The sequence below is a fragment of the Periplaneta americana genome, chromosome 3, assembly GCF_040183065.1.
Source record: "Periplaneta americana isolate PAMFEO1 chromosome 3, P.americana_PAMFEO1_priV1, whole genome shotgun sequence".
Lineage (NCBI taxonomy): Eukaryota > Metazoa > Arthropoda > Insecta > Blattodea > Blattidae > Periplaneta > Periplaneta americana.
The window spans coordinates 64372224-64397422 of NC_091119.1; the positions used below are offsets into that span (position 1 = coordinate 64372224).

The 25199-nt window shown below is 34.9% G+C and overlaps 1 protein-coding gene across 2 annotated transcripts; it reads right to left on the reverse strand.

Annotated features, from left to right (window-relative positions):
- Positions 1-2849: 2849 nt before the first annotated feature.
- On the reverse strand, positions 2850-25156 carry LOC138696104 (pleckstrin homology domain-containing family J member 1-like). 2 transcript variants are annotated; one of them, XM_069820648.1, is made up of 6 exons: positions 25017-25152; positions 21599-22043; positions 20417-20502; positions 19694-19863; positions 17707-17770; positions 2850-11536 (listed from the first exon to the last, which is right to left on the reverse strand). In XM_069820648.1, the coding sequence occupies exons 2-6, from the start codon at positions 21693-21695 to the stop codon at positions 11285-11287; spliced, it is 669 nt and encodes a 222-aa protein (XP_069676749.1). In that variant the 5' UTR covers positions 21696-22043; positions 25017-25152; the 3' UTR covers positions 2850-11284. The 2 variants fall into 2 exon arrangements, with proteins under 2 accessions (XP_069676749.1, XP_069676748.1); XM_069820647.1 differs by lacking the exon at positions 21599-22043 and having other exon boundaries at positions 24666-25156.
- Between the last annotated feature and the right edge of the window lie 43 nt (positions 25157-25199).

The window sequence follows — 25199 nt, forward strand, 5'->3', positions numbered from 1 at the left end:
AAATCAACCTTTACAAAAATCAATGTAAACGGTAATACTGCTTAGTGTTTTTTGCAGCATAACGTGTTGCATCAGCAGGTACATAAATGCATGCACAGCCCTTAGTGGACAATAATCTTTTCTTCTTGGCTGTAAAACTGCATTCCAAGGGATTTTGTAGGCATAACGTGAAACAATTTATGCATTAACAAGTCATAAATACATTTTTATTTTAGTTTTCTCAAATCTTGCAAAGTGAAAGTTATACTGTGCCATGTTTTAGTCTGTGTCATATGTTCTGAGTGTTAAGTTATTCAGTATTAGTCTGTGTGTGGGTCGAAATTGACAGCAGCGAGCTGGTTTCAGAGTGCATAACTGATGAAGATATCATAAACATTACATGGAATGAGAATGGTGGTGAAAATGAAGAAATCGATGATAAAGATGGCGGTGATGAAAATGTTGTAGAAGAGAAGTGTTACTGAAGTGATATCTCATCTAAATAATGTAATGTCTAGGTTAGAAAGACAAAGTGAACGAAACAGTGTTCGTCTCCTCCATCTTGCCGATATAAAACAATATGTGGAGAAGAAATGCAGTGATTTAGTTCACTAAACAAAACTTACGGACATTTTTAAGTCAGTGTAAAATCAGGATAGTTTATAAACAGTGAAGTGAACTATTGCTAAAAACAATACAATAACAAGTTTCATGGAATAAACTGCATTACTAGTGAGTGTTTAGTTTATATTACAGTACGTACCACATTATTTAAATTCATGTATAGAGTTATAGTGCATGAAATTACCGGCTTTACCCATCTCCATGTGACTTGTCATTTCCTTAACACATGGACTAAATATAATATAATATAATATAATAGCTATAATGTGGGAGTTATGTCCCCGAACAACTGCGCTATATGGGCTTTTACTGTATATAATTCTTAATACCTACTTAATTTTGAGATAATTTATTTAGGTATATGATATAATATGAATGAGCCATTTTTGTCCCATGAAGGGCTAAGGCATCCTAAAAGGGACAGCTCGTTTCAAAACTTATATGGTGAGGTAATCCACATGATATTGTATAAATATTACAGCTATTATTACATCAGAGATAAAGAAAATAAATACTTAAATATTAGTGGTAACAGAGACCAAGACGAAAGAAAAAGGATCATTAGATATAGATGATTATAAATTTTCCAATGATAGCCTACCTAACTAGGGTTTCTATTGAAGAAAAAATTGAATTAAATATAAATATTCTTTTAGAATTGATTAGGAGGCCAATTATTAAACCCTGGTTGGGGCAGCTATCAAATATCTATCATATACTCTGGGGTAGAAAAAAGAGCAGCATCGGGTATTGTATCATGATCCATAAAAGTTTAAAATAAAGGATATCAGATGATAGACGACATTAAGATATAGGGATCATATGCAGGCACAAAGAGGAAGGCAAAAAGAAAATAGGAAAGACTGGAGAATGCTGGGTTTGCAGTGAAAGACCTGTCCTTGGGCAGAACACTATGAAGGAATGAAGTTATTGTTGGATCAACGACCGAATTATTTCAGTCAGAATCAGAACTAGTAGAAGCCATTGTAACATAGTAGGAATGCATGCACCAGGAGAAAAGGAAATCTATAAAAAGCTTCAAGAATGCACAGACTCAACAAGGAAAAATGATTATTTACTAATTTTAGGGGACACAAATATTATGAAAAGATTGCTGTTTCTTAACAAACAAGGAACAAACAAATCACTTTTGCAGTGGTGTAGCCAGCAGGTGGGCCTGGGCCCACCCAAAAAATATGCGAATTTTTGCGTTTTCTATGGAAAATACCCAACATTAAAACTAAACCATGGATCCAGAGCAATAGTTACAGTCGATAGCATTAAGGTAAGAAGTAAAAAATGCGTTCATTTCTTCAAGAACCAATTTAACTGTGTTGACTTAGGCCTAAAAAATTATCTGGCAGCGATAAAAAGAAGGAAGCCATGGAGGCTACTGAATTGTTACATCAGCTAGAAAAATTTGATACCTTATTTTATTTGGTATGTTTAGACGATATTCTTGCTTTTGCAAATTCATTATCGGAAGCATCTCAGTCTCCAAAAATGGATATTAGTAAATGTTCGTCCTTCAATAAGGCAATGATATAAAACTTTTCAAAGCTCTGAAACGAAGAAAAATTCGACAATCATGTCAAGCACAAAGCTTTGTAATCTAGCAATTCTATCCATTGAGAGAAAGAAAAGTTGGGATTTGTTGAAGGACCAGTCATCAGCGATCGACAGATTCGTTGCTAGGAAATCTCGACAGCTCCAGTTCACCTTATGAAGCATTTGTATGGGTATGCCTTGCATGATTGCTTATCATAATTTTGCATGTTATTAAATAAGACTTCCGAGAATGAGTTTGAAGAGAGTTGACAGCAGCGGCATTGTCAGGAGATGGGTCAGGTACTTTCTCAACCCTACATATCAGGCCCACCCAAAATAGTCTGGCTATGCCACTGCACTTTTGCAATCTGTAGCCTATTCCATTTTGAGTATACACATGACAAAGTTGGATATATCAAAGAATTCAGTAATATCAATGGATTGGTAAACCACGTATTCTTCATGGCACTTCAGCAGATTCTTCAATGATAATTCATTCCTCCCCAAAAAGCCCAGTCTGCTCAGCAGGAAAAGTGCCAATAAAACAAAACAAAAAAAAATGTAGGACTTGGAAAAGATAAACCATTACATTCCAAGTGAGCATATTATGCTCTTTTATGAATAAATTCCAGCTGGCCTACAGATGACTGCAAAACAGTACATCCCAAGTGAAAAAACTTATTTCTCTTTATCATTCATAATTTGTTTTCTATTTTTATTCCATTTATCATTATTATACATTTTGTTTGTTGATTGTGTATGATTTTCAGTAAAATAATTCAAGAACATCACTAAAATATCTGTATCTTATTTGTTTTTACATATGAAATTACTTTTTTTAAAAGGGCGGCTTTCTTCATATTTAAACATCAATAAAAATTTAAGTATCTGCATACTTTAAGAATCAACAAACGTGATCCAGGCTATCAGCCCAGATTTTTGGAATTCCTGTATATTTCCAGATAGTTTTCCTCTAAAATAGTTTTTTTTTTTTTTTTCAATTTCTCACACGTTTACTTTTTCTGACTTATGCCCTTCAAAAAAAAGTCAATTCATTTATGTGAACAGGCATGATTGGAGTACAATGAAGTACAATAACAAAAGACTAATCTGCATAATGTTTCATTATACAAGTACGTATACATTTCTTAAAATTGGTTAAAATTCAAGAGTTAGCTATGAACACAAATATGCAGAGCATACACATTTGAATACTGGACATACAAAAGGCTTAAGTGCCAAAAAGATTAACACTAGAAAACAGGGACTTCTTATGCAATTAGTAATGTAATATCATACATTTTGTATATCTATGGGAGAAGCTGGGTTCTAAATAAAATTACAATGGGACTTATCCTCTTTTCTTACCGAATTGAGCCAGGGGACATACTCTAATTTTGGAAAAAATAATTTTCAAAGATATTGACACTTAGTCTTTTTATGTCCAGTCTTAATTTTTTTTTGTGTTGCTTGTTTCTTCAGAGTTGCATGACCAGCAGTCTTTCGTGCCTGGCATCAGAGGTGGCAATGGCGTAAGTGAAGAAAATTTATTTGGTGTCTGATAAAATCGTTGTTTTCAAACTCTCTTTTGCCTGGCAAGGTTGATTCCACGTGCAGCAAGAACACTTAAAAATATAACTGTACAGTTCTAGTAATTGCATTTGTTATATATTATGGTAAAATTAGAGCCAAATTTACACCAGATTCTGCATTTTCACAGAGAACATGAAGAAAGTCATCTCAGACCACCTATATGGACACTTTCGTAGGCTTTAATGAGGTTCAAGATCATTGTTAGATCCATAATATTGATGTGTTGAACTATGAGTCACTGGTTTTCACTCTTATCATTTTACTATCCATCAGAGGCTCATTGTCATCAGCTTTTTAGATGCTTTATTACTTCATGTATTCTCTTTATTGTAATTCAAGTGGCAGTATATTTGGCTACAAATGCAGCAAGGCTAGATTCATCTCAAGAAAGTGGTTATCTCTCTTCTGAAGAGACTGGATGCATATCCTCCTCTTGTCTTAGGGTACGTACATGTTGGAGCAACGATAAATGATAAAAAAAATGATCTAGCAACGCTTTGGTATTATCAAAGAATCAAGTGTTCATATCGGAGCAACGAGGATGTTGCGAAGCGAACATTTTGATTTATCAGTAGAAGATATTCTATACATCCACTTAATGAAAGAAGATATATAGGAAATATCACTTGCTAGGTTCAAGGTTAATATAACTTAAATACATACAAAATTGAACCCATTTCTCATCCAAAGCTAGTATAAATTCTTTGTGATGTGATTGGTTCTTGGTAATCACATAACCTATCATAAATAAATACACAACTGATCAATTTGTCACTATCCATGATAATTTAATATGCCGAAATAATAATAAATCGATTAATATTGGGTTATATTGATAACCACTGGTCATTATACAGATTAATATTATCTTAATCATAGATCATATGAATGACACGAATGAAGAAAATGGAATTTTTGTTTTCATCGCTTTTATCGTTTCTTCAATATGCACACCTCAATGACAATGCATGCTTTAATTCTCGCTGATATAGCATTGCTGCTTCTTTTATCGTTTATCGTCGCTCCGTGTACATACCCTTATGTGGTGGCCTTGTGTCATGCTGATCACATAACCAGTGCATCCCCTATTTGTGGATGGCACAAATACCTTACTAAAATAATACCAAACAGCTGTATACTAGCAACATTGATATGAGTGCGAAATGTTGCAGAGCTGACATCTAGCGGAGGTGTGGTATTACAACCACAAATACAAATATTAACATAGAGGGAATCGGACTATTGTTTAAAACGTGAGGTACTAATGTAGAATAATATATGAGACACTTAAAAAATGTTGAATAGTATTTAATGTAAAATTATTATTTTATATCAAAGCTGCATATTATGAGAAATATTGAATACTTCATATTACTTTCTGTAATTAATTGTTACATAGGTTATTTTTTCTTTGCTTTAGTGAGACAAAATTAATTCTGACATTAAGACTGAATTTACAATAATGCTTTATATACGCATTGCTAACAGCTGCAAAGATAAAATTGGTAGTAATCTGATGCTTGTAATAATTAGTAAATGCATGTGGACAACAATAAAACTTAATTTGATAAAACCTTAAAATTTCCAATACATTTTAACTTCTATTCATTTATTAGGCCTAAATAAAAAAACTAATTTTTATTGTTCTATCAACACAGAGACGAAGGTATCAGGCCTACTAAAGAATGTTGTTGACTTACGTTTTATGATAGCTCGGAAATCGAAAGTACGATTTGGAGCAGTTTGTAATGCTGTAATTGTAGCAGTTATAAACAGCACATATACACCCTGACATTTTAACACAGCACTAATTAATAAAACTATTAACTATCCCAGCAACAATCTACATTATAGTAGATTATAGCTTGCTTCACAGGCTTCAGCACACCCTGCCACCTAGGTAGCAGCACCTGCGCTGTTCGCGCGCAGAATTGCTAGCTGTCCGGTATTATTATAGTAAGGTATTTGGATGGCAGTTGGTTCATGATCCTCATGAGAGAGAAAACAGTATAGGCCGAAGTACCTAATCCTTTAAGATGAACTAATTTATGTACATTCTGTTTCTCATAATAGGCTCCAATTTACTTTCAACAACCAGGTCAGTAACAGTGCATCTCCATTCTCTCTTTCACCATAGTCCTGCAGATAGATGGTTGCTTGCTTCACTTCCAGCTTCAACAGTTGAGGCGATCACTTCTCAATTTAATATATATTTAGTTTACTTCTATGGTTAATCTTCCTAGTATCTGCATTTCTACAGACCAGTAAACTCTTGAGATAAACAAAGTGTTTACAAGAACAGTTTTGGGTTTTCCAGCATGTATTGGGACTTTAAATTATCAGAATAATGTAGCCCATCACATGAAGAGTCGCCATTTTGATGGTTCCAATATGGATGGCTAATCCACAAAACTCTTGTTAATACAGTATCTCCAATGTTTCGGAAATACTTGTGGGTTCCATCATCAGACTTGAAGGGTTTGGATTAACCAAGCATAACAGGTCCAACAAAAAGTAGGTGAGCCCCTAGGTCTGGTACTATTGGGGATATTAAAGCCAAACACACAATGGAAAACTTAAACTATTCTTTTTCTGAATACAACCACCTTGAAAGCCTTATACCTCAAATATGAAGTTATGTACATAGGTCATTTTGGCAATCTTATTTCGTATATCTGTGGTGTTTGGTCAGAACATAACTCCAAAAATGGCCTTTTTTAGTTGAAAGCGCAGTCCTATATAAAAAACAGTTCTCTTTCGTTTATTATAGCCGTGATATCTCCAGCTAATCATACGGTATGTTATTTTCATTCACATTTTTATGTAAACTAGAATTATAATTTGTATAGAAAAAGTGAAAATAAAAAATCTTTGTATCGCAAAACAGGTTTTTTGGAGTTACCATGTTTTGACCAAACACCACAGACATAAGTATTATCATACAAACTCAGAATGACTAAACACATAGATCCCTAAGACTATAAGAGATAAGCATTACGTGAACAGTGGATGTAAGTGCATTAGCTTCAGTTCAACTGAATTAATTTTCCCTAGTACAAATCAGCACTAGCTTTGAGCACTGTACTTTCTGCTTTCCATGGTTCGAAGTTTCAGTTTAAGTCATTAATGTCATGAAATCAGCAGCCACTGAATGGGGAGTGGTTTTCAAAAGTTTTCTGAGACACAAGCTAGGATAGCATTATCAAACAAATCTTCGACCTCCTAAAATCTGTTAATATATGAAATACAGTATTATGACTACAGCCCGGATTTCTAAGCAAAATGCATATTCTTTTCGACACTTTTAAAGGTAAGTAGAAAGGTTATACTTCGTAAGACACACCTAGATTTAAGCAGTTTTAACTATGTTTGTTAGTGCTTATAAATGCTTATTTTGCAGGAAAACGTTTTTTGCTTCCTTATTTTACGATTTTTAATTAAAATAGCATATATTTTACCCAAAACTGTAATTTTAAAAGTGCATATTTCACTCCTAGCCGTCATTTATCACTGATTCCCCCCCCCCTTTTTTTATTGGCATCCAAGAAAAGATTCAGTACATCCATAACCATTTCTCCAAAATACTTGAAATTTTAAAGCAGCTGGAAGCTCGAAATAATTCCTTGGAACATTCACTTTCTCTGATAGACAAAATTTCGGTAACATTATCTTCAGAAACACACGGAGTTGCAAAAATTTCGTTCGACAAACTCAAGTATTATAGAAAAATTCCGGTTACAAAACACTGTGTCAAATTTCTAAAAAGCTTTCTAGTGAAGAATCAGATATCGAAGAGGAATTCACCGAAAAAGAACTGTGGTGCTTTTCACATGAGCCTCTGACATCATGCGACATCAAAAGAACATTTTCACTGTACAAATCTTTCTTCACTGACAGTCCCAGGAGCTTCACACAGGAAAATCTCTGGATGTCCTTCCTTGTATACTGCAACAGCCTTCAATAAGGTAAGAGTTCTACGAAACAAATGATTTATCATCATATTTCCATGTATTCGTTCCTGCTTACTTTGGTGCTTATTTTCACAATTTTTCATTCTTATTTTACTGTTTCCGTGTATTCGTTTCTGCTTATTTTATTGTTTCTGTGTATTCGTTTCTGCTTATTTTGGTGCTTATTTTCACCATTTTTCATGCTTATTTTACTGTTTCCGTGTATTCGTTTCTGCTTATTTTGGTGCTTAATTTCGCCATTTTTCATGCTTATTTTACTGTTTCCGTGTATTCGTTTCTGCTTATTTTGGTGCTTATTTTCGCCATTTTTCATGCTTATTTTACTGTTTCCGTGTATTCGTTTCTGCTTATTTTGGTGCTTATTTTCACCATTTTTCATGCTTATTTTACTGTTTCCGTGTATTCGTTTCTGCTTATTTTAGTGCTTATTTTCACCATTTTTCATGCTTATTTTACTGTTTCCGTGTATTCGTTTCTGCTTATTTTGGTGCTTATTTTCACCATTTTTCATGCTTATTTTACTGTTTCTGTGTATTCGTTTCTGCTTATTTTGGTGCTTATTTTCACCATTTTTCATGCTTATTTTACTGTTTCTGTGTATTCGTTTCTGCTTATTTTGGTGCTTATTTTCGCCATTTTTCATGCTTATTTTACTGTTTCCGTGTATTCGTTTCTGCTTATTTTGGTGCTTATTTTCGCCATTTTTCAGTTTCCGTGTATTCGTTTCTGCTTATTTTGGTGCTTATTTTCACCATTTTTCATGCTTATTTTACTGTTTCTGTGTATTCGTTTCTGATTATTTTGGTGCTTATTTTCACTATTTTTCAGTTTCCGTGTATTCGTTTCTGCTTATTTTACTGTTTCCGTGTATTCGTTTCTGCTTATTTTGGTGCTTATTTTCGCCATTTTTCAGTTTCCGTGTATTCGTTTCTGCTTATTTTACTGTTTCTGTGTATTCGTTTCTGCTTATTTTACTGTTTCCGTGTATTCGTTTCTGCTTATTTTACTGTTTCCGTGTATTCGTTTTTGCTTATTTTACTGTTTCTGTGTATTCGTTTCTGCTTATTTTGGTGCTTATTTTCGCCATTTTTCATGCTTATTTTACTGTTTCCGTGTATTCGTTTCTGCTTATTTTACTGTTTCTGTGTATTCGTTTCTGCTTATTTTCGCCATTTTTCATGCTTATTTTACTGTTTCCGTGTATTCGTTTCTGCTTATTTTACTGTTTCTGTGTATTCGTTTCTGCTTATTTTGGTGCTTATTTTCGCCATTTTTCATGCTTATTTTACTGTTTCCGTGTATTCGTTTCTGCTTATTTTCGCCATTTTTCATGCTTATTTTACTGTTTCCGTGTATTCGTTTCTGCTTATTTTGGTGCTTATTTTCACTATTTTTCATGCTTATTTTACTGTTTCCATGTATTCGTTTTTGCTTATTTTCACCATTTTTCGTGCTTATTTGCTTGCATATTTTACTTTTTGATTGTGTTTAGAAATCCGGGCTTTAATTGTGACTGTAACATATTTGTGGATACTCCAACTCCTAAGGGATGCAATATTTTATTTTTCATTTTTGCTTCGTAACATGTCTTCAGGAACTTGTTTCATGGTGGATGTCTCATATCTGAACACTAGTTAGCAGACCTGAGCAGATGGGTAGTGAGGAGATGAACCATGAGGCTATACCCAGGCTAGAGGATCCTCACCAACTCGAACATACTTCTAAATTGGACGGCACTCTTAAGTCACAATTTATTGGCAATGCTCCACTGTAAGGCACTTATAATTACAATCTTACATCTAGCCTCCTAACTTCCAATCCACGTCTAAAATTTTCAATTACAAAACTACAACTACTGATTTCCATGTTAAAAGACCACTATGGGCATGCATGGATACAATACAATGGTGCAATTTCCTTACATTTTTATGAAATTGAAACTTACTATACTTAGGCCACTAAAAGAAAGGCTCTGACAGATTCTGTAAAGATGCAGAAGAGATGCCAATCCAGTTACAAGATCTTGTTTAAGTTAGCATGACAACTTCTCAGCATAATATTGCTGCACATAGTTACCTCACTGATGCCCGGTTTCTGGAAAGACAGTTACCTGTACATACAGTTATCTAAGATTTAACGCGCTGATATGTTTGAAACGAGTTTCCGAAACAACAGTTATCATCATCTTTACAGTTGTCTGTGCTTCAACTGGTAACTGTGCCTCAGCCTGTAGTTACCTGACTGTTAGTACTGATTCGAACAAATATTGACATGCGGCGCTACTGGATTACTGTTTTGTAAACTATAATAACTGATATTAAATAATAATATAAACCGGAATTAATTAATTTACTATATTATCGGTATAATTAAACAAATTTGGCATTTTATTTGCGTAACTTACGGTAAATGTTCTACTTTCTATGACATATTAGGATAATAATGTGTGTTTGTAAAAACAATTTCGAATATCTTAAGCTTAATTTTCTTCATAAACTTCAGATTCTATGTCGTCAGTCAGTCAAGGAATATTTTATTCTTCGGTGTTCTACCAATGACAATGGTATTTCGGTCTCCGAAAAGTCCATTTGAACACATGGAAGAATTCATATGGATGAATGTAACATATTTATATTACCAATATGGCTGCCATAACCACCACAGCTGACTGCGGTTGCAGTTTTGTAGCAGAAATTACATCTAGCCCTCTCTCCAATAGTACTATTTACTTCGATGATCACGCCAAATAACAACAATCATTGCCTTTTTAATCGTATTATGACTGAGATAGAAGTGTACATGTACACTATCGTTTATCACACAGTTCCTTAATTAAAAAGCCTTGCTCCTACTAGTACAGAGCTCACTGTCATATTACTACTGAAAATTTCTGCAAATAAAAATAACTGTAAATAACTAAAAAAATCACTAACAAAATACTAGTGGAGACATCTATGGACAACAAGTTACCTCAACTGTTAATTATAAGATATGATAAATCTACATTTAACTTTTCGGAAACTCATGAAAGTTATCAGTGCAGTCAAATTTATAAGTGCAGTTTAAGTAACTGACAGTTAACTGAGGTGTACCAGAAACCAGGCATGAGAGTAATTAAAGTGAGCCTATAGTGTGCTGTCTCTCTCTCTCTATAGAGCATTTTCATTTATTCTATAGTTAACTTTAACTCTAATATTTGTATAAGTGCATCTTAGACATACGGTAAAGCTAGACAGTGGTAACTTTCCACTGGTTGGCTTGTGCTTGTTGATAACACTGCAGAGAATTGTCAGAGCATTTTTTGGCAATTCTACTTACTATAAGGAATAAAACACGTAAATATTCATGGCTCAACAAGCGACAGAGCTTGTAGTGAGATCTGTGACTATTGTAACAATATTCTTTCACTTACTAACGACATTCACTTCACTACATTTGCACTCAGAATGATCTATAAATCTCCTTAAATTAAATAATACTGACATGATACGAAAATAAATAACACCAGTGAGTACGTTGCATGTGTCATGGAGGGTGAGGCACTTCTTGAAAAATGGAGATTCAGGGGACTACAGCTCAATAAGGTTGCGTTCGGCTGGTGCATTAATGGTCTTCTCATGGGCCTGGCACTGGCTTTCCTCATTATTTATTTCTATTCGTTTAATGTGACTCTGGAAAGTCTTTTTTCCCTCCTTCAAGACTTCCTTCTGCTGTAGATGGCACTGAAAACTGGTCGAACGTGCTCCCACAGACTTGGAGCTATGGTGAGCCTGAAAGTCCCGAACTATGCCCCGGTTGTGTGGATACATCAGAAGTGGATCCTGCACATAACAAATTCAGGTTGTTGTAACAATTTTTTATTTAATGGGATGATTATACTACAGTCTAGTATATACAGTCTCGAAGCTTGAGATAATTTTTTGCATTTGTCGCGATACTTGCTAGCTGCTTGGAGCACTCTGAGTACTAGGAACAATAAACTGCGCCACTGCCATCGTGATCTAATACAGGGCGTAAGGCAGACTATGTGACTTGCTTAACCCAATCACGAAGGGTGGCATTTCAACCATATAAATTAGTTGAAATACATAAAGATAAGATATATTTCTCTAAAATTAGTGTAATTGCATTAATAAAATTTAAAACAATGATTATGAGACACTTCAGACATAATTCAGTTGCGAGTTAAGCTGTAATATTATTTTTGGTGTGAAAATTACGTTCTTCATATGTGTAATACCTGCCTTTAATTCGATTAAATATTATGAAATTCTTGTACATTCATTTATGCACGATTCAATAATTTTCAGTTGCACCGCACGGATATTTAGATATGTTGAAATTATCCCTTTCTGTCTAATTTTAGTAGTCTCCAATGCCCTGCCATTACATAATATGTATGTTATGTCATATGGAAATTATAGGTTACATTTACTATATTTAACTTATATTCCTATATTCGCAATTATACATTATAATTAAGCATAATGTCATGTACGATACCCCGCACATTCAATTTGTCTGTATTTTAATACTACAATTGAGTACTGAATTATTGTATTTATCTACTACCTAAGAGACGAAGTGTACACTAATTTCATACTAGTGGTATGGTAAATTTTCTGTCTACAATTAAGGAAGGTAGATGTGCTAAATTAAAATCACAATATAAATTCATTTTTATTAAACCTCATAATAGATTCCATTCTAAACTTAAAATGTTGTTGCGACAAGATTATATTAACATGTAAAATTCTCTTCACATTAAAATAACACAGTTTTGTCATTATTTCTGCAACATATTATGCAACAAAAAGTAAACGGAACTAATGGTCACATTACACTAAATAAAACTTAGCAACAATACGCAATAAAGTTATAATATTTCACCGAAACCCGATCATACATTACGGCCTGGTCTAGATCGAAAAGGCATTGACTGTGCCGTATTTCGCATTGTTGTGAAAAGTTGTGTAAACTGTGAAATGTTCGTTATCGGGTATAATAACTGTAAATGACTAAAATACAATACTTTGAATAATAATATGGGACAAGGAGACGTTTGTAGTATTATAAATTGTAAGAAAAAGAGGTCAGAGTTAGCCTTCATCCGAAAAATCCAGGAAGGTGAGTTTACAAAATATAATATATACTTTATGAAAATAATATATAAACCTTATTTATTTCATATTTCAATAGTGCAAGGAAGGTGTTAATTTTTTCAAAAGAACACAATATCGAAAGTACAATACATTTTAACGTCTACTAGGGAAAGGGTCTGTGATGAGGCGATAGTAGCGATCCTGGTAGCTAGCAACTATCTATGGATGCATATTTATTAAGTATTGAGCTTCGTGACTATATATACTAGACTGTGGATATACGAGCAACATTAATGTATTCATCTCTCTCCACTGGCCAGCAAGTGTAATTCTTTATATCCAAGGTGAACAGCTGAACAGTTTACCAGTATTAAGTTTTCTCATATTGGCAAACATGTTTTCGCTCAAGGATTATAAGAATAATTCAATGCTTCTAAAGCAAACGAAACAGCAAACAATTTCCGTATTCATTTATTAATATTAAAGAATTCAAAGTTAACCAAAGAAATGCTGAAACCACCCATCTTCATTTAAATAAACATTTTTTGCAGTTCTTTAAGACATTACATAACTATAAAAATGAAACAAAGTCTCACTCGAAAACAGGAGGAGATTAGGGCCTGTTTCTATGTCATTCATCTTAATAAAAACTAAATTGAAGCCTATAAACAGGATCACTGGATTGCTCTTGCATCATGGTGCTAATTTTGTCCAATTAACGCCGTAGTTATGTATACAAGGTGTCCCATTTATCTTGTGCACCTATTATAACTTTTTTGTTTGGATAGGTATTGGAATTTATGTTTTTAAGCATTATATTAGAACGAGGGGCTAACATGAGTGTGGAGATTTAGTGCATGTAACTACATTATGGCACAACATACACGTGACATCATCAATTTTTCAAATAGCACTACATACTTTAATCATGTTACATTGATTACACACACATTAAGACGAGTTCAAAAATGTATCACGTCACCTTCCTAATCAATAACAACAACAAAACGAAAAAAAAAACGTATTTCCAATGTGATAATGTTATGGTTTGAGAGTCAAAGAAGATGTTCCAAATGGTGATCATTCACATTAATGCACATTCAAATGTGTTCCCCAAAAGACCGTATGACTGCCCGGAATGTTGCTGGCTGAATGGACACACTAGCCTCTTGAATGCATTGTTGCATGTCGTCTGGTGTTGTCAGAATGTTTTGGTACACACTGTCCTTTACAATTCCCCATAGCAAGAAGTCGAGTGGCGACAGGTCCGGAGAACGTGCAGGCTCCTGTACGTGGATTGTGGCGTCGACAGTTATTGTGGTTTGTTTACATGTTAAGACAGTAAACACACAACACACGACGTGTGTGGATGTCAGTCGTCTTTCGTTTTGTGTAAGTTAATGCACAAGATGAATGGGATACCACAACAAATGGCACATTTTGATGACATTCATTTTGCATTTTGTTATTGTTATTCATTGGGAAGGTGACACTGTGCTACATTTTTGAACTCGTCTTAATGTGTGTAATCAATGTAACATGATTAAAGCAGTGCTATTTGAAAAATTGATGACGTCACGTGTATCTTGTACCATAATGTAGTTAAATGCACCAAATCTCTACACTCATGTTAGCCCCTCGTTCTAACAACTTTCAAAAAGAAAAATTCCAATACCTATCCAAACAAAAAAGTTATAATAGGTGCACAAGATAAATGGACACTCTGTATATGTTATTGTTCAGGTCCATATTTACCAATGGGCAGACTGAGGCAGTTGCCCCAGGGCGGCAGTATTTAGGGAGTGGAATTTTTTTGCATTGGCGAATTTCGTTATGAGTGAGGAAAAAAGAAACTTTAAAAATTTGGTACTGGTCAGTGGTGGCTGATTGACTGAGGCAAGTGAAGCCGGGCTTCAGTCACTTGTCTTAACTGAACTCAAATTTTGTGTATTTTTATAACATATTAGTTATTTTAATTAATCATATAGCGTTGTAGAAATACTTGAAAACTGTTTGATGTATAAAGACCTGTCTAGCAATAAAATTTGTTCCTGAGGCCTGAACTCTCTGGCTGAGTCTGGCTTCTGCATTTCGTATGTTTTCGCGGATTTTGAGATTGCACTTGAAAAGCTATAACTGAAGCATAATTCTTCTGGCCCCGTGGCTTGGTCAGCTTTCACTTCATCCATAGATCAGTCTCAAAGGTGGGATGGGGTGAGACTAGCAGTGGTGACTCGTTTTTCTAAATAATAAATAAATAACATAACAATTCTCGCTGTCTAGCAGGCATGAGCCACACTGTTCTCTTCCCTTGTGTCTCAGATTACTTTTTTTTTTACTTGGTTATTTAACGATGCTGTATTAACTACGAGGTAATTTAGCATCGATGGAATTGGTGGTAGTGAGATGAGGCTGAGGATTCGCCGTAGATTACTTGGCATTTGCCTTACAATTGGGGTAAATCTCGGAAAAAACCCAACCAGGTAATCAGCCCAAGCGGATCCGTGCCCGAGCGCAACTTGGGATCAGCAAGTAAGCGCCTTAGCCGACCAAGCTATGCCGGTGGCTGTCTCAGGTTATGACATGCACTTTTGCGAGAGTGTTGCATTATTGTACTTCGCAGTACAGTAGTCAGTGTGATCGACTGTTATGTGCTTCGGAAAAATGAAAACCAAAACAGACGCGAGGAATAATGATGATATAGTTAATTCATTGTTTGAGTATCCATTCTCGAGATGAAATAAAGAAGGGAAGTTTTAAATAAAGTCAGGAGAATTTCAACACAAACTTCTTCAGCTGAGCATAATATAGAATACATTGCTTCATCACATTGAAACAAACTCACAGCATAGCAACTTATTTGATGAGTGACATTATTATTTTTCATTAATAATAGGTCTAATAATAATAATAATAATAATAATAATAATAATAATAATAATAATAATAATAATAATAATATGTTAATAATATAATGAAAATAATTAATGTCATGAATAATGAACATTCTGCATGGGAGATACTTAAACTAATTACATCACGCCTCACCGAGGATTTAGGTCACTGGCCGCTACTGGTATGGTACTTAAATTTTTATCGTATAATAAATTATTTCCGAGAAAATATCGTGATACGACATTTGAACAAGCCAAAATACACAAAGGAATATGTTTGATACAACAAAAAGTATACCGCAAGGATCCTGGGTAGAGAGAGACTTTTGCACAACTAAAATTAGAACTGTAGTTTTAAAAATATATATATATATACAATGGACAAGTACGTGCTGGAAAGCAAGAAGAAAAATGAACAAGTTAAACAAATGACGTTGGTGACAAAGACGAGGTATAATTAAACATTATTTTCCTGTGTAACAGATTGTGTAAAACAAACCACAAATTTTCCATTCTACATTCTTATTTAAGTTACCCATTTATGTTCTGCGTACTGTGTACTTAGCTCTGTTTCAATCAATAATTCAGTATGGTATATTAGGTTGGGGACGAATGACAAAATCGACTCTCCATCCTTTAAATTTGCTCCAAAAAAAAATAATTATCAAAATTTGTCTATATAAACATTTTGATTACCCAACGAAATTAATTTTTCAGGAATTTGGTGTATCAACTCTAGAACAAAATTTATAAACAAACATTGTTGATTTACTTTCATAAAAATCATAATAAAATTAAATTTGATCCTCATGAATACCATATGAGACAAAATTACAATTTTCTTTCTATTATTAAGTAGGTTATTTTACGACGCTTTATTAACAGTCTAGGTTATTTAGCGTCTGAATGAGATGAAGGTGATAATGCCGGTGAAATGAGTCCGGGGTCCAGCACCGAAAATTACCCAGCATTTGCTCATATTGGGTTGAGGGAAAACCCCGGAAAAAACCTCAACCAGGTAACTTGCCCCGACCAGGAATCGAACCCGGGCCACCTGGTTTCGCGGCCAGACGCGCTGACCGTTACTCCACAGGTGTGGACCTTTTCTTTCTAAACACCCCCAAATGCCACACAACTGGTGGATTAGAACACAGCAGAAATTTTGGACCCAGAATATATAATGCATTAATTAGAGCTTACCCTGAACTAAGTACATTGTACATTCACAGATTTAGGAAACAAATTAAATTAATTATTTAATTGTTTTGTCTTTCCTTAAGCTATATGAGTTTAAAATTGTAATCTAATACTCGTGTACTTTGTATTTTCTATATTCATGTATGTTATTACATGATCTGTATTTTACTATGTATTAATATTATTGTGCTGAATTAACACTCTTCAATTTTATATAAGTAGACTGAACTGCGCTCAAGCACGAGCTTCTGCTCTTTCGGACTGCAATGCCTAATGTAGTGTAAACCTTGTGTATTAAATGAATAAATTTGAAATTAACAAACTGCGCTTCATGTGGTAACTCTTCTAACTACAAATTTAATGTTTCTAGATTTGATTTCTGAAAGGGACATGTTCTCCCTCCCAGAGAATCAATATGTTCACTGTCTCATGTTTTGTCCTAATAACTGCATGAATGTCTACTGTTGGTTCAAAATCTTCACAAGACTTAGGATTAAAAGAGCCATAAAGTGCAGTCCTTTAAAGAGGGTGGTAGTGGTGGTGATGAGGACGACAAATTTATTAGAAAGGGTGAACAGTAGAAAAAGGTTAAATATTCGAAATGCTTATAAATGTTGATGTAAATCCTCACTTAAGCAAGTCTAGTTTTTCCAACAAATGATTGGAGGAAACAATTTTTAACACACACGATTCAATTTCAATTAGTGGAGACTAAAGTAATTGAGTTTTCTGGACTTCTGTCTTTGATAAACTCACGCAGGCTTAGTTTTTAAATTTACTCCAATCAGACTTGTGTACCTTGCCAGTCTTCTTGTTGATCTTGGTCTGCAGCAGCACAAGCTGGGACCTCCAGTGTCCGTACCTGGAAGTGGACACATTCCCGCTAGAGACTTAATCAGTTTTGATGCAAGCAAGTCTGTCATTACGAAGAGCATTTCTTTGGAGCTGAGAGTTGTCTAGTCAAGTTAAGAATAGACTGTGGACTATTATGAACTGTTATTTTTTTAAACATTCTTGAAGTTTTTTAGATACTTCATCAAAATAAAATGGGTATAAGAATTAGAAATTTTTCTACGAAATATCTTCTGCATAAGACTTCAAAGCCTTAGCTGCTACAACGAATCACAGACGTGCTGCACTACCTAAGGAGATCATCATATATTCTGCTATTAAGAAAAAAATTAGTGCTTCAGCGTAAATATTGCATTCTAAAATTCCGTAGCTTACAAGATGTACAGAAAAAAAGCATGCGCACGCTAATTTTAGCTCAAACCATTCCCTCTTATAAAAATTTCTGCCAGAAACAACAGAGTAAGCGAAGTGAAAACAAGACAGAGAATTTCAATGTTATTTTAATGCTCATACATGGTTACTGTAACCATGAAGTATAGTTATCACCACTGTAGCCAAAACACACTGTCATGGACTTTCAATCACATTCTTGAGCAGGTTGCTTATACTTACGTACTGCATTCCAAAATAAGAGCGCTGCTGCTCCAAATGCCAGTATCATCCAGACACATGATTATAAGGAATGAAACATACTTAATCATGCTTACCCACTGCTATTGACCCCTATTTTTGTACTATTACATCATAAGTTCTTGATTCTTTGACTAGTGTACATGCTCTCCATCCAAGCAGTCTGTGGTTCGAATACTGGCATAATGAAATATATAATGGAAGAGGTTTATCATCTCTGCACGAGACTGAGTGTTTGTTCTTTATCATATGTTATTTTGTGTTGTCTCAGTGCTGTGATGACCACATGACTATGGAGGCCCGCAATGGAAGCTTTCCTCCAGTTTTGGTCCTAAGGTATAATACTGACTCAGTGAGGTGGTAAAGCAGTAGAAGAATAACCATTCTTTCCAAAATAGATGAATTAAAGTAGTATATTTTTCCTAATGGCGCGTTCTTGACTGTTCGTCATTCACCCATATGAAAGCAGTTATGTACGCCAATTTACCAAGATTCATTGCCCATGGTTATTTTTTTTATTTTAGTAGGTTATTTTACGACGCTTTATCAACAGCTTAGGTTAGTTAGCGTCTGAATGAGATGAAGGTGATAATGCCGGTGAAATGAGTCCGGGGTCCAGCACCGAAAGTTACCCAGCATTTGCTCATCTTGGGTTGAGGGAAAACCCTGGAAAAAACCTCAACCAGATAACTTGCCCCGACCAGGAATCGAACCTGGGCCACCTGGTTTCGCGGCCAGACGCGCTGTCCGTTACTCCACAGGTGTGGACTTGCCCATGGTGTGCCATAGGAGGCTGGTCTATACTACGTCTGCAATGGGATGAGATGGAGATTTGTTAGGATGCCACAGGGGAATTGGAGCTCTCAGAGAAAACCCCTGTGTTATCTAGACAATAGGTTCACTCAATGTAAGTTACAAATCACACGTATGCTGGTGATCGAACCCAGGTCTACAGGATTACGAGTCCAAGCACTGCAGCCACTGGACCACTGTGGTGACTGAATTAAGAAGTAGCAGTAGTTCCATTCACTCTTCTGGGAAGTTGTTGTTTGTTATTTAGTCACTGTCTGAAGACAGGTTTGAATCCCACAAGTGATACCAACAAGGCTTCTCCAGAAATATACTTGGAGGAAACACTGCAAGTGCTGTACTATGTGCCAGCTATGGAGCTGAGAACTGTTCTGTAAGACCCACAGTCTACTCTTAACTACAAATTCCCTATAGACTACCATAACTGCGTTGGTATACTACTGTTATCTCTCACGAGATCAGTCTGCATATGTTTGTAGCAATTTGTACATACGTTGCCTGTTTCATTGCAGTCACCCATTGGTTGATGTAGTCTTCTGATCGACCTGAAAACAAATGTTTCCGATCTGGCTCATCTCGAAATGTCATCGAGAATGCAAAGGGGACGCCTGTACAGACTTCATACTGGATGTTGGAATTTTCAAGAACAAACACCCCAGCGGGCTGCAACAAAAAACACTATTTGCTTAATAAAGTATTCACATTATTTCACATCTTTTCCTTTTTAGTAACACAGGGAATCCTTTTCATGTACAGTCTTAGACAAAAAGAAATGACTGACTGCCATATGTTAAGTCCCCTTTGGAAGACTTTGGTTGATCCTGGAGAGCTTAAGTTTAAATGTGAAGGAATTTCTTATGCAAGAGTCTGCTCTGGTTTTCCTTTGGTTTGTTTGTTTGTTGCTTTTCCTGTCTGTTTATAGATCAAGTATTATGAATAACCTACAACGAAGATATATTCAGGCAGTAAATTAGGTGCAAAATAAACATCCTTTTCCTAGTTTTGTGAACCAGGCACTGCATAAAGTGGACTTAGACAAATTCGCACTACAGGGAAGCGGTCATTTTTTATGTCTAAGAACGTACACCATTGGTGAATCCAAATAGGCTTACTACAAAAATCCCAACACTATTTACTATCCATTCTCCAAAATACATACATTTGGAAATAATAGCATATTAAAATAACTATAAAATAATATGGATGAATGACGTACCTGTTTTGTGTCTATAATTCCAACTTCATTGATGTGGAAGTAGAATAGAAGATTCGATTTTAACTTAAACCATCTTTCCTTGAAGCCTGAAATGAGAATTAATAACTATTCAAAGCATTCTAATTAGAACATGTCATAACTCAGGCTTAAGTAAATTAGCAGAAAGCCAGTTTATAGCCTATATAGCCTTACTATATTCAAGTGATCAGAACAAGGCGTACTCATTTAGACCAATACTATTCCTTCTTTACATGAATTATCTTCCCTTAAACACACCAAGCCTAAGTTATCTTATTCACAAATGATACAAATATCGTTTTGTTAAAATTTACAAATTAAAATTAGCGAAACATCAGCAAAATTAGAGCAATGGTCAGTATAGCCTATAAGTTAAAAATAATAAGTACAGTATGATATTACAAATGAAACTTTACAGGTATTAAATTAACTTGAATCAAAATTATGTAACCCCACACAAATACAGGTATCACTACTAAATAATACTGTAATAAAAAAATGTAAGAGTCTACAAAATATTTTGTACATGAGTGACTTCAATCTGACATGGAAAAGACATATTATGCATTATCTACATCAGAAATGAAATCGTTTGCGCATATTTCATCCTGTCTATTTTGGTTATATTCATTCATTGTTATCATATGGTGTAACAAACTGGAGTCTGTCATGCAAAATTACACAGATATTCAAATTGTAAAAGGGAATTCTCAAAATTATGAAACTAAAACTAGTGACCCATTTGAATAGCAAGTAGAAAGAAGTCTCTTTGAGGAATTGAAAATTTCATCTCTACCATGCATTTACATTTTGGAAACAGTATGTTTTATATACATCAAAATATCGTCGCTACACCTCCAAAATCCGCTATATATTTTTAACAAGATTTTGTACGACAAAGAGAAAAGCATTGCCACTTTTAATTCCCTTGATTTTCAAAGTTACTTTCGGTATAATTTCAATCATTACAACACAAATGATGAAATTACACCGAAAGTAGCTTTGGAAATCAAGATAATTAAAAATGGCAATGTTTCTTTCTTTGTCCTGCAAAATCTTTTAAAAAACATATAGGTCGCGGATTTTGGAGGTGCAGTGATGATATGAAATCCTTGAAAATACATTCTATCACGATCATAATACAAGGACAGCCATTTCAATTACCGTATGTTGTATGGATCATTGTCACTTGGTGCAAGATTTGGGCTAGTGTGACTGACTGGTCGATCTTCTTGAAGCCAAACATCTTCACAGCATTCATTAAAATTGCACAACTAGATATGTGTGGACTGACACACTATCATGAAGGAAGGGCACGTGACTCAGCTTTCTGCGCCTTTTCTCTTTCATAGAGGCTTGTAACTTGAGCAGCAGGTTGACACAATAGGCCTATTCCCCAGTTATGGTCTTGTTCCTTTTTTTTAAAATCAATCAACTTAAGATTCCCTCACAGTCCCGAGAAATTGTCGTGATCTTCTTGGTTACCTGAGTAACCTTGGTCTTTCTAGTGAAGCCTTCATCTGGGTTTTGCCATTCCATCGATTTCCATTTCGACAAAATATATTATAGCACTGCCTGCTCGAACGCATCAGATGGCTGCTTATACTGCCTGCTCATTCAGTGATAAAACATGTAACATTAATAGGAAAAAATTACTGTTAGATGGCAGCTCCTAATGGCCTTTGAAGTCGGTTGTGATATAGTCCTGTGCTTTATGCTTATATTATGTGATTAAAATATTACTTTGTTTTGCGATTCTAATAGCTTCGTAAATCCAATATATATTCTTTGCTCTTGAAACAACAGGAAATATAACAAGACAAGCATAATTTAAAATGTGAAAACCAATGAGTTGGTGAGTCAAAAAAACCCCTATGTGATATTTTTTTGTTCTTAAAAAACTGCAGGAGACCATGATCTGTTCACATAAGCTACTGCCAGTTTTTGGCGACTTACAAAAAATATATATATAAACTTTTCAGATACTGGTAGGAACTTTTACAACTAGGCAATTCAATATAAAAATTAACTAGTGCTCCAGGAACTTACAGCTTCAGTACTTTCTGGAAAAGGGGTTTCTCCGAACAAGAAACCCAGAAAACTTATTCTGTGTGGAACTTCTCTCCATTACCAAGTACAGTTATATGTTTCATGAGAGTATCTGATGATTATTATTCGTAACACACTTCAATATGTTATACTGGTACAAAGTAGGTAGAACAACACTTTTTACAGTTTGAAGCAGGCATACAGATGAACTGGTTGGTGCAGCACCTACTGTTGGATTTTGGAAATAAGCTATTTCAGTGAAAGCATTGTTAGAATGGTCTTATCAGCAGGCAGTATAAGTAGCCAGCAGATGCGTAAATGCATTCGAGCAGGCAGTGGATTATAGTAAAGGACCGTAGTTTTGTCCAACATCACAATGGATTTCAATACTTTCATCTGGATTGCTTTGCCACAAAAATACCCCACAACAGACCACCTGCTGCTCTTTCTGCACTGAAGAGAGAAATCATAGAACTCACTGTGCACTGACTTTAGCCTATTCATATGAAGATGTTTATGAATGATCCGAAGCTCTGTTGTTTTGATAGTCCTAACTTTGCTGATATTTCCTTCAGTTTCAATCATTTGTCATTAAACACTTCCTCCTCCATACAAGAGAAGTTATCTGGTGTCAGCACTTCCAAGGCCTACTTGTACACTGTCTTCGATGCTCTCTCTGCCCAAATGACGTTTAGCCAATTCCTTTATAGTTGAATAAGAAGGGGAAACTTCATCATATATACGATCCAACCACCCTTCAATTTCACTGGGCATTAAGAACATCCTTCGTGAGGAATATTCATCTTTCAACATAGCACTTTCTGTTAAGCCGGAAAGATATGGACCCCACCTCACATTCGCATAAGTTTACTGACGATAGACCTATCATGAATTTATAAACTAAACTGTATATATTTACAAAACTGTGGGTCACTGCCACAGGAAATTCAGGAGGAGATGCAAGGGCAATGGACCACATACAGTGAGTCCCAGTGTTTCTGTTAAGACATTCCTTCGTGGGAATTTGATTAATTATTGCTCAATAATCAACTTTCAACATAGCACTTTCTGTTAGGCCAGAAACATATGGACCCTGCCTCGTATTTGAATAAGGTTACCGACTACAGGCCTATCATGAATTCATAAACTAAACAAAACTAGGTCTAAATTGTATATACTGTATTTACAAAGACTGTGGGTTACTGCCATAGGAATTTCAGGAGTTACTAGGACAACAGACCATATACAGTGGATCTCAGTGTTCAGTCAGCTGACCAGCAGCAGGTCTCCTCCACTACTGCTGTCGCATCCATGAACTCATGGCATTTCACTGGATGAAAATTTATAGGTAGATTAATAAATTTGGTCAGTTTTCAAATATGGACAACCCTGTTTTATGACTAACTGCTAAAGATGCCGATTTGACTATTCGGTGAATCCTCTAATGCTTAGCTTATTTCATCACTCCTGACTGAAGTTTATGTTATCCTTCCGGAATCATTTCTTTTGTGTAGGCCTATATGCCACGTGAGAAAGACTGAGGGAAAGAGAGCTAGAGATCGCCACGTGAAAGCTGCATAGTTGGTGAATCCCCGTCTCTCGAATTAAGCTGTGCCAGTCTATAGTCTGTTCTTGTCAAGCAGCAATAAACGCAAACAATGAACCGGCTAAGGATAAGTGCAGTTTATTACATTGTGTTGGTTTTTGCAATGGTTAAGTATTCAGCGCGCAAATGTGACATTCTGAAAACGCAGGTAGGCTTACACACAGAAAAAGAAATCCTGTTGACAAAACAAGAGAAAACTTTAGGCGTAAATTTCATGGCTGTCCAATTCCGTGTAAAAGAAAAACAATACTAAATTTAGTGAACAGGTTTAATGAAACAGGGGATAAATTTCAGAACACGAATACCTTCCTTTCCCTCTTACTTCAAAATTCCAATCTTGTGCACACAAAATAAATTATTGGCACTTAAAATTGTCTTTCCTTAAGCATAATGATGTGCAGTCGACAAACACAGATAAATCTGCTCTATTTTAAGATATTGTTTTCAGTGAGGTATCCGTATAATGAAATTTAATAATTATTGGCTATTAACTAAACTTATGAAGAGAGAAATGACATGTGTTCAAATTATGTAATTTATATTATACTACAAAGTCGCTAAAAAAAAAAAACAAACCTTTTTGGCTAAAGTTGCCACTGGGTGGGCGTCGATGATTGAGCCTACCTTCCAATTCAGCATCACCCAAACTAATTTGAATAAGTTCTCTATCATTAATACGCATATCACTCTTTAATAGTATTATGTAACAAATCGCAATTCGATGTAAATACAGTCGTAATAGGTAAATACGGCCGGAAGTTTAAGTATGCCACAATTATAATGAAATTTATAAGTATATTATGTCTAACCTACAAATTAAGTTTCCCAAGCTGACAGATTTATGAATACGATGAAAAAACCTTTATAAAACGTTAACTATAAAACACACCATTGCCATGTATTATTTCTCTATATAACATTACATACTGATTTGAATGATAACGTCATACTGCGCGAGGGCCAACGTATTGGCATAACTTCCTCACATATTATCACAATAGTTTAAATATAACCACAAACCAATATGTTACGAGCTGCTATATTGTGATAACGCAAGGAAAAAAATGTTAAAATTATTGGCGATTATTGGCGAGAGAGGGCAGCAGAGAT

What these genes read in the sequence shown, in the direction of transcription:
- LOC138696104 (XM_069820647.1), bottom strand. Translation starts at nt 24,771, where the DNA reads ATGCGTATTAATGATAGAGAACTTATTCAAATTAGTTTGGGTGATGCT. An exon ending in TGGCAACTTTAGCCAAAAAG is followed by an intron (nt 20,503 to 24,665) that starts GTTTGTTTTTTT and finishes TTCTCATTTCAG; the next exon opens with GCTTCAAGGAAAGATGGTTT. An exon ending in TCAACAAGAAGACTGGCAAG is followed by an intron (nt 11,537 to 17,706) that starts GTACACAAGTCT and finishes TGTTATGTGCAG; the next exon opens with GATCCACTTCTGATGTATCC.